At 40.6% G+C, this 10629-nt stretch overlaps 1 protein-coding gene across 1 annotated transcript; it reads left to right on the forward strand.

Moving 5' to 3' along the window:
- Window positions 1-2939: 2939 nt before the first annotated feature.
- LOC139417917 (DNA damage-inducible transcript 4 protein-like) lies at window positions 2940-4728 on the forward strand. Its single transcript, XM_071166911.1, has 2 exons — window positions 2940-3229; window positions 3517-4728. Exons 1-2 carry the CDS (start codon window positions 3052-3054, stop codon window positions 4029-4031), a joined length of 693 nt encoding a protein of 230 aa, XP_071023012.1. The 5' UTR covers window positions 2940-3051; the 3' UTR covers window positions 4032-4728.
- Window positions 4729-10629: the final 5901 nt, after the last annotated feature.

A 10629-nucleotide genomic window follows, 5' to 3' on the forward strand; every position in this document is an offset into this window, starting at 1 on the left:
ATTTGGCGTAGCAGCTAGCCTAGCTACTAGCTAGCTGCCTATCAAGCTAGTAGGGTTTTCTTGAGGGATTGAATACAGCCCGCGATGCGGTTAGCCATTGTGGCTGGGACCGCGGATTGTCCCGTGTTTGTGGCTGTCTAGATCCCTGCTGTTTGTTTTCAATCTTCCCTGTGACCTGCGAAGAGTAACAGTGTAACCTACATTGCTAGCTACCATGCCAAAGACCAAAGCCAGCGGGAATACCGTTGAGGACAGTGGTGTCTCTCTATCACAGGTGGATCTTTTAAACAACCAAAAAGAGTTCAAGCAGTTGTTACAAGAAAATAGCTTCAAGTTTTTGGTCCAAATACTGGTGGATTCAACTAATAAAATCATGTACAACCTGACCAGAGAGGTCCAGGACCTGGGGAACAGTTTGCAGTTCTCCCAGGGTCAGCTCAATGAGTTGAAACAGGAGAATGATGTAAGGGCCGACGCTGGACAGGAGAAGCAGGTACAGGGAGTCAGACATTTATTCGGGAACAGACATAGAACAAGACAGGAACAGCGTCAGCACACGAGTAACACGGGTGACATATGACAAACAGCAGCGGGAAACAGAGCTGGGGAACTGACAAATATAGGAGAGGTAATAAACAGATGATTGAGTGAGTCCAGATGAGTCCAATATCGCTGAAGCACGTGACGAGGGAAGGCAGGTGTGTGTAAATGATGGCAGGAGTGCGTAATACAGGGCAGGCTGGTGCCCACGAGCACCAGGGAGGAAGAGCGGGAGCAGACGTGACAGAACTGCAAGATGACAGAAATCTGTAAGCCATTGACATCAGTTGTGTGTGTGAATCCATGACAGATAAATCAGACTCAAGGGACAATCAAGGCAGAACATGGTTGTGGACAGAATTTCAGAATCTCCATGAGAACTAGATGGAGTCTGAGGACAAAGTGAGGGAAATGATCTGAGAAATTGAAGATGGACCACAGGAAGACTGAGGTGGAGCTCGCCCACAGGACTGGAAAACCCACCACCGGTCCAGGTGAGAGGCCCAGGCCGATATTCAAGATCCTGAGGTTCAAGGTAGCTGTTGTAAAGAGCCAAGAACCTGAGGAACGTACAGTACCAGTCAAAAGTTTAGACACACCTACTCATTCAAGGGTTTCACAAAATCTACTTGCCTGCTTACAATGTAACACTTCAACCACTGTGCAACCATTGTGCAAACGCATGGTCTAAAGTTTGCAGGGAGTTACGCACATTCTCATATCAAGTTCAGTTTTTATTAAGGCTGTCAGAGGTTAGTTAATTCCAGTCAACTTTTTGTAATTTTAATGCATTTTTAATCTTTATCGAGATGAATCGCATTGTCTGAAAGCTTTCAAAATACACATAAAACATACATTTATAGGCCTACAGCTAAAAACAGCAATGTGATGTCAAAACAATAGAGGTTAAAGGAAGTGTGCTTCATCAATTTACCTGATTTTACTAACCATTACTTTGGACAAAATTAAGACATTCAAATTCTTGTAATGCTTTTTATATATATATCAAAAAAATCTTAATTACAGCTCAATTTGAGCACATTCTGAATATGAGATTAATCATGATTAATCACAGCAAAGACTGTGATTAACTCGATAAAAGCAATTTTTGGAGAGTTAAAAAAACAAAACAAAAAATACTTTTGTGTGAAAACTGGTTTTGGGGTGTATTATGTATACGCTACGTTTATAAATGAGGCCCTGTAGATATGTCAAATTACTCAAGATGTGCCTAGGTAGCAAACATGCCCCAGATATCAGAAAGCAAAGCTTAAATTAAATGTCATGAAATAACTAGAAACATTCAGTGTTGGGGTAGCTACTCTGAAAATATAGGTTATCAATTACTTCACACTGGATGATTAAACTACACTAAAGCTACCGTTAAGAAAAAATATAGTTTACTTAACTAAATTAACTTTGAAAAAGTAGTTCACTACATCCAAACTTTTCTGTGAAACATGACATCACATTTAGGCTAAATCTGAAATGTCATAGACTACTAATTATAAGAACAAATCACTTTGGGGTTATATGTTAATACAATCTGTAATTTAGCTTATTAAACACAAAAATTATGTTCAAGTGAGAATCAGGCAGGTCGGATACCAAAAAAAGAAAGGAAAGTAGGCTATTACCATATTTTATTTTAGCAAAATAAGTAGTGTGTAGTTCCAGTAGTTAGCTACACTGCTACATGTCAAAAAGTAATGAACTACTTTTTAAAATATCACCAAGCTACTGCAAAATGTAGTTAAATTACCAGTTGAACAACATGTAGTTCACTTCTCCCCAAAACTGGGAACGTTTACTGTTCAAGGGTCATGACATAGTATTGCAGTGCATGCACTGTCTCCAAATGTCATTTTCTCCCTTGAGAAATACCAAATTGTGTAAATTTCAAGGGTTGGTGTGGGGATAGTCGATACTATCTTTGGGTACGTGGGTTACGTGGGATTCGTGGCGTTTGACAGTAAAGTTGAGAGGGGTGGAGCTGAGAGGGGGGGGGGCACAGGGCTCGGGGCTCCGGGAGGTGGGGGGGCTTCATCAAGGACCCAAAATGTTACAGGGCAAGCTGGTTTCCAGTAGTTACCACAGCTACAAAGTAAATATTGGCTATATAGGAACAATTAATGCAAACATTTTTTTCTTCTTAATTTAAGGTTATGTATATGGTTAGCAGTGTGGTTAATGTAAGGATTAGGTTTAAAATTCAGATTTAAAAAATAGGAATTGTAGAAATAGGCGGGCTTTATGATCTTGTAGCTGTGATAACTAGTGACGACCTTGGCACTCGCTAATACGTTAAGTTAGGACGTTGGGAACGTGCGAGATCATCTGATTGGTCGGTGGCCATATGTGGGAGGAGTGTTTATGCGGCTATTTATTTAGCTAGTTCCATTCTATAATTGTCTTTGGTGTAGTCCAGCTGGTCTGGTCGGTGGTGAAAGACATAGATAGCACTCTTAGCACTTATTTTATTTATTATTTCATCGTCAATGGGTTTAAAAAATGTACTTTACCTTTTCTCATAACAACTCACTGGACGACAGGTTCCCTTCCTCCCCACAGGAAGACCTAGGTTCTCAACGGTTGTCCTGGGGGAATCTGGTGCAGAAACTAACCGTAATCAAAAGGATCAATCAACGGTTGGCAGACAAAGATCATCGCAGTTGGAATAGTGACACTGGTGAGTGTTTGTTTAGCACTGCAGCCTTTTGCCTGAGTGAAGAGTAGCCTACTGTCTTTGCTTTATTTAGGAGGATTGCTACAACGTTGCAAAATAATGTCTCACACAAAAGGTATGCAGCAATATTATTCCAAAACAGATTTAAAAGTATAACAATTTTTTTCTTGGCATCAATAGTTTCTTATCCATAGGCTTCATATGAAAATGTTCACCTCAAGAATGATTGTTACAGCACTATACAGTACAATGAATGAAAAGTAGCCCTATCGTTTTCTTTTCTGTTCCAGGATCAGTCACAGACATGTCCATGATATCAGAGTCTGACAGTGGTCTCTTCTACAGTCCACTGGAGGAGTCTCTCTGTGCCCACATTGTAAAGACCATTGTGGAGAGCCTCTCAGACACTACTGACACTGTCCTGTGTTGCTCCAAACTGGTCCTACCAGATCCTCTCCTGCACAACATCAGTCGGGAGCTTCTCCATCTGGCTGCTAGTGAGCCTTGCGGCCTCAAGGGGGCGCTCATTGACCTGTGTGTGGAGCAGGGGGACCAACAAGGAGAACTGTGTAGTGTGGAGCAGATAGCCGTTGACCATAACCTGGTTCCAACCTTCCATCTCACCCTCGTGCTACGGCCAGAGGTGGGGGGGTTGTGGCCCAAGGTGCAGAGGCTCTTTGGGGGCCGGAAGGCTGTGTCCCCCCAGAGGCAAAGTGGGAGACACACACTCAGGCTCAGTACCGGGTTCAGGGCTATCAAAAGAAAGCTATATAGTACAGGAGAACTGCTCGTTGAAGAGTGCTGACCTGGCAAGAGCTATGGATGTTTTGTAGATATCAGACCTGAGTCTAATAATACATATCTGAAATACTTTGATATACTTAGTATGCTGCACTTTGTTTGGTTTGCCTGGTGCAATGGAACCAGTGTAATGGTCCCAAAAGTGCAAATCGAGCATGCTTCAATACTTTGACTCTGGTCGGATGTATATAATATTGTCTGACTCTGGTCTGATGTATATATTGTCTGACTCTGGACTGAAGACAACACTACATTGAGAGAAGCCTTGTATGGCTCTGTGTGATAGAAGTGATTTCCAATGTGGTCACCAATGTACCTAAAGAAAACTCACTCCACTTCTGAAGGTGTGTAGGTACCTTGAATAGTCAAATTCTGAAGATGCTTATAATTCCCATAGTCGGGAAAGAAAAGCTTGTGCAACAATGTTAACCATGTATTATTTTTTTGTATATGCTAAAATGTATTAAATGTTTTCTAGGGAACACATCTTATGGCAGCTTTTCCACATCAATTGACATGTGGAGACAATTGAATGTAAGATATGGCCATAAAGACAATGAAAAACTTCTGTTGTTGAACCATGGATTTGATTAGACAGTATTTGATACTCATATTCACCTGAACTGCTTTTTGTACTTTCTTTCAAGAACTTGAAACTGAAAAACTAAAATACATTTTCAAATTAAAATATTAATGTGAAATATTTTGTTCATGGATCAAATATTTGTCTCTGTAATAAAATAAAACCACACTAGGTCATTATATAGTGATTATAAAGAAACATTTGATATTTGTTAATTTGAATAAATACAGATTCATTTGTGCAATAATGCCGCACCACATGTTCAAGCATTTTTTTTATTGGAGACAAATGCTCACGTTAAATATATTTAGTTGAGAGCATGTGAACATCTGCGAGAGGATTTTGTGCATGCAGGAACAGTCATTTATGCTTTTTTTTTTACATAATAGCATAGGTTAACAGGAAGGATAAACCAATAGCACGATATGTCTTGCTCATATCGATATCAAACCCAAATCAAACATTATTGAGGTCAAAACAGTATCAAGCGATACTGATATATTTTTCAAGTTTTATTAGTCATACAGGATACATGTGGTATACACCAGCCAATGAAATGCTTACTTGCATCTTCCTTCTGGACAATGCAACAACAATAAGACATAATAAAAGATAAGAATCGGAACATAAAGTAAATGGCTCAGTAGAATATAATAAACATTTTAGCATAAGAATAATACAGTAAGGTACAATATATAGTCCAATATTTACATGTGTTTTGGGGAAGGGGGGATTTGGGGGCAAGTGTTTAAATTGTGCAGTATTTAGCAATCATAATAAGAGTCTGGCAGCAGCAATTGTGATTTGTGTGTAGCATTAATTTACAGTGCCTTGCGAAAGTATTCGGCCCCCTTGAACTTTGCGACCTTTTGCCACATTTCAGGCTTCAAACATAAAGATATGAAACTGTATTTTTTTGTGAAGAATCAACAACAAGTGGGACACAATCATGAAGTGGAACGACATTTATTGGATATTTCAAACTTTTTTAACAAATCAAAAACTGAAAAATTGGGCGTGCAAAATTATTCAGCCCCCTTAAGTTAATACTTTGTAGCGCCACCTTTTGCTGCGATTACAGCTGTAAGTCGCTTGGGGTATGTCTCTATCAGTTTTGCACATCGAGAGACTGAAATTTTCTCCCATTCCTCCTTGCAAAACAGCTCGAGCTTAGTGAGGTTGGATGGAGAGCATTTGTGAACAGCAGTTTTCAGTTCTTTCCACAGATTCTCGATTGGATTCAGGTCTGAACTTTGACTTGGCCATTCTAACACCTGGATATGTTTATTTTTGAACCATTCCATTGTAGATTTTGCTTTATGTTTTGGATCATTGTCTTGTTGGAAGACAAATCTCCGTCCCAGTCTCAGGTCTTTTGCAGACTCCATCAGGTTTTCTTCCAGAATGGTCCTGTATTTGGCTCCATCCATCTTCCCATCAATTTTAACCATCTTCCCTGTCCCTGCTGAAGAAAAGCAGGCCCAAACTATGATGCTGCCACCACCATGTTTGACAGTGGGGGTGGTGTGTTCAGCTGTGTTGCTTTTACGCCAAACATAACGTTTTGCATTGTTGCCAAAAAGTTCCATTTTGGTTTCATCTGACCAGAGCACCTTCTTCCACGTTTGGTGTGTCTCCCAGGTGGCTTGTGGCAAACTTTAAACAACACTTTTTATGGATATCTTTAAGAAATGGCTTTCTTCTTGCCACTCTTCCATAAAGGCCAGATTTGTGCAATATACGACTGATTGTTGTCTTATGGACAGAGTCTCCCATCTCAGCTGTAGATCTCTGCAGTTCATCCAGAGTGATCATGGGCCTCTTGGCTGCATCTCTGATCAGTCTTCTCCTTGTATGAGCTGAAAGTTTAGAGGGACGGCCAGGTCTTGGTAGATTTGCAGTGGTCTGATACTCCTTCCATTTCAATATTATCGCTTGCACAGTGCTCCTTGGGATGTTTAAAGCTTGGGAAATCTTTTTGTATCCAAATCCGGCTTTACACTTCTTCACAACAGTATCTCGGACCTGCCTGGTGTGTTCCTTGTTCTTCATGATGCTCTCTGCGCTTTTAACGGACCTCTGAGACTATCACAGTGCTGGTGCATTTATACGGAGACTTGATTACACACAGGTGGATTGTATTTATCATCATTAGTCATTTAGGTCAACATTGGATCATTCAGAGATCCTCACTGAACTTCTGGAGAGAGTTTGCTGCACTGAAAGTAAAGGGGCTGAATAATTTTGCACGCCCAATTTTTCAGTTTTTGATTTGTTAAAAAAGTTTATAATATCCAATAAATGTCGTTCCACTTCATGATTGTGTCCCACTTGTTGTTGATTCTTCACAAAAAAATACAGTTTTATATCTTTATGTTTGAAGCTTGAAATGTGGCAAAAGGTCGCAAAGTTCAAGGGGGCCGAATACTTTCGCAAGGCACTGTACATGCGTGTATGTCTGAGGGAATTTTAGATATTGGTGCCCACCATTACAACGTACCCTTCTGTATGTCTGTGGGTTCTTATCCCTGTTTCGTGATCTGAATCTCCGACAGTCGTAGGCGTTCCCATCTGCTGAGCCCTTTGGTACAAGTCAGTCTCCGAAATGATGAGCAAGGTACAGCAAGCCTTCCTCTGGAAGACAAAAACACACAAAAATGTATCCAATATATTGAAAAATATAATTATGCACTTTATCAAAAATCTTAAAACTTCAGAATTATTTCACTGCATTGGCCACCATTGTTCAAATCAAAATGTAATTTGTCACATTCACCGAATACAAACAGGTGTAGTCTTACAGTGAAATGCTTACTTACAAGCCCTCAACCAACAATGCAGTTAAGAGAAAAATGTAGTAAAATAAACTGAAGTAAAAAAATGTTTAACAAGAAATAAAACATAATAGCAAAATTGAACTTAAACAAACAAAAAATATAAACAAATAATTAAGGAGAAACAAAGTAACAGTAGTGAGGAAGAGACGGTGGCAGAAACATTATGTACAAAATAAGTTACAAATAACGGAAAAAAAACACAATAGCACAATTGGTTAGGTGCCTGTAAAACGGAAGCCATCTCTTCCAGTGCCATCATAGAGTTGCAGGACTCATGCTGGAGAAGACAATATGAAAGGAAAATATCCAAGCCAGTACAGTAGGCATAGTGTGAAAAGGGTACAAACATTGCATGTGCGTTGCGTTAACGTTGGGCTGTGACTTACTCTGTTTCGTCTCCTTCCAGCAACTGTTCCTGAGGTTGGAGATGTGGTCTTCAGGTCTTTTCCAGAATATCGCTCGGTGAAGCTAGCTCCTACGTAGTAAGGCACCTTCAGGGTATGTGTCTGCCTCCGGTGTATGTGGCCCGTACCACTGCAACGCAGCACAGGAAGTGACATTGTGACAAACGGGTGGTTCAACTTCCTGAGTGACATCACGCCAAAGTATTACTCGTAATTCTGAGGGTTACGAGCACAATAAAAGCTAACCGTGTATAATTTCATGTTGTAATAACTGATACCATCAGACGTAATAAATAATGTGATAAAGTCATAACCAGAGATGCTATGTAGAGGTGGGTCAGCAATCTTCTTTTTTACACTGACCCAACTAAAGCCTTTCAGATTTCCTTGTGACAAAACCAACGTTTAATCTATTCTGAAGCTGTGACCCCAAGCTGTATAAAAGTGTGTATAACTATGTTATAAGTGAGTTGTAGAAGCATTAGTGTGTAAAGGAGGACAGTGAGACTGACAAGCGGGGGTTTAGGCTGTAGGGGTCACCATCATCTGGCTGAGGGAGGAGACGAAGTAGTTAGGATGAGCATCAGCTGGACAAACAGGGAAAAGCCTCCCTATAGGGGGACAGAGATATACGGAGAAAGGCAGAAATAAGAGTCATCACTGCTCCAGCATGCCCCAGGTGAAATCCAAATGGACTCCTAGCGCCTACTCCTCCTTTTAGGCACTTATGCAAATCAGAAAGGAATGACAGAACCTCAACCTGCCTGAAAGAGGGTAAGATGGAACAATAACATTTGCTTTCAGATATACATTGTCTCTAGGGGTAAGGGGTTGATTTTAGTATTCAGCACATACTGTACATTACAGAATAAAGTTCTGCCTATTAGCATGGTCCACATTCTGATTCACAGAGCACAGCAACCTAAATGATGCCTTGAAGTAACTCCGGAAATAAGTAATACATTGATCAACTACCTACATATTTTACAGATTTCACTAAATTTCCTCTGTCTCCTCAGTGGTCTACGCTGAACAAAGTGCTCTATGAGTTTTCTGAGAACCTCTGGTCTACAAGTCAGATCTACACAAAGTCTCTAGGGTTAAACGTTAAGGATCAATTTGGAATTTAGCACACACGTCACAGAAAAGGCTAGATAACTAACCACTGTCTTAGTTTGACTATTGTCATGGTCAATACCCTTCATTCTATCATGAAGTGAGGACGTTAGAAATGCATCCATTGATCAACAAAACGGAGTCTACGGATTTCACTTACATCCCACTGTTCTCTCCACTCTGGTCCTGCTCTATGCTGATACCCAAAGTGCATTCTACACTTTCTGTAAACATGCACATTACCTGGACGCCAGCAGAACATACAGTATAGAACAACAATTAGTATCCAAACATCCAGGCCAGCAGAACATACAGTATAGAACAACAATTAGCATCCAAACATCCAGGCCAGCAGAACATACAGTATAGAACAACAATTAGCATCCAAACGTCCAGGCCAGCAGAACATACAGTATAGAACAACAATTAGCATCCAAACATCCAGGCCAGCACAACATACAGTGTAGAACAACAATTAGCATCCAAACATCCAGGCCAGCAGAACATACAGTGTAGAACAACAATTAGCATCCAAACGTCCAGGCCAGCAGAACATACAGTATAGAACAACAATTAGTATCCAAACATCCAGGCCAGCAGAACATACAGTGTAGAACAACAATTAGTATCCAAACGTCCAGGCCAGCAGAATATTGAGACCTAAGGTCACGTATGTAACTACGGTTAAGTGAGCTATATGGATCACTCCAATACATTTATATATTGGTATCACTCCGCGGTGGAGGGATACAATCGAGGTGAGGATTTACTCCCGTGTACACCTGTGTCACGGCTGGGGTCCGCCCCTATATATACACCCCATGCCTGCAACACACATTCTCTACATCCTTTTTGAGGTGTCTCTAGCACCGTAGAGGATTGGAGTGATCCATATAGCTCAGACCTGCCCGTGTTCACACTACTCAACACTGCAGCAGAATCAGACCAGATCACAACTCCGAGTGGTTTCACCTCCTCCACCAAACCATCAACTCGGCTGCATATACTGACACTTAATAAATGTATCGCTTACATACTCTAACGTTGAAATCTGGGATATACACACCTGCCCCCACCCTTCCACTGACTGGATCATTTGAACCATCTGTTTCCATCCTTAAAAACAAATAAAACCGATTATCCATCTCTCCACACACCATCTCACGTCCTCAACACATTCTCTCCTGCCCTAAATCATGTTAACATCTACACTTGGTTTCGGAAATAGCCACGGAGGAACATTCCGCAATGCAATTGCCGGCCTATCTCTGTCCCCAGTCTGAGATATTTTTTTCAGAGTTCCCAATTGTCTTGAACGCACTGAAGTCTAAATTTCAGAGTTCCCTGTTGTTTTGAACTCGACATATGATCTCCGCAGAAATTAAGTTTGCAATAAAACAATTGGAAACTGGGAACTCGGAAATCTCTGACTTGAAAACACCAGAAGAGGTGAAGGAAGAGGGATAACTGGGAGTATTTGTATGGAGGTCAATGAGAGTGTCGAATTTGGTTAACAAAAAATGTAATGGCTTATTTGTTATCTGTGGCTTATTTGACCTAATAGAAGTTTCGTAATGATAAGGTTGTTATGAGTGTAATGATATAAGTAGGACTATAAATAGGAGGGTCATGCTAGAAGGGATCCAGCTTTTGACAAATTAA

Source organism: Oncorhynchus clarkii, chromosome 1 (genome assembly GCF_045791955.1).
Source record: "Oncorhynchus clarkii lewisi isolate Uvic-CL-2024 chromosome 1, UVic_Ocla_1.0, whole genome shotgun sequence".
Taxonomy (NCBI): domain Eukaryota; kingdom Metazoa; phylum Chordata; class Actinopteri; order Salmoniformes; family Salmonidae; genus Oncorhynchus; species Oncorhynchus clarkii.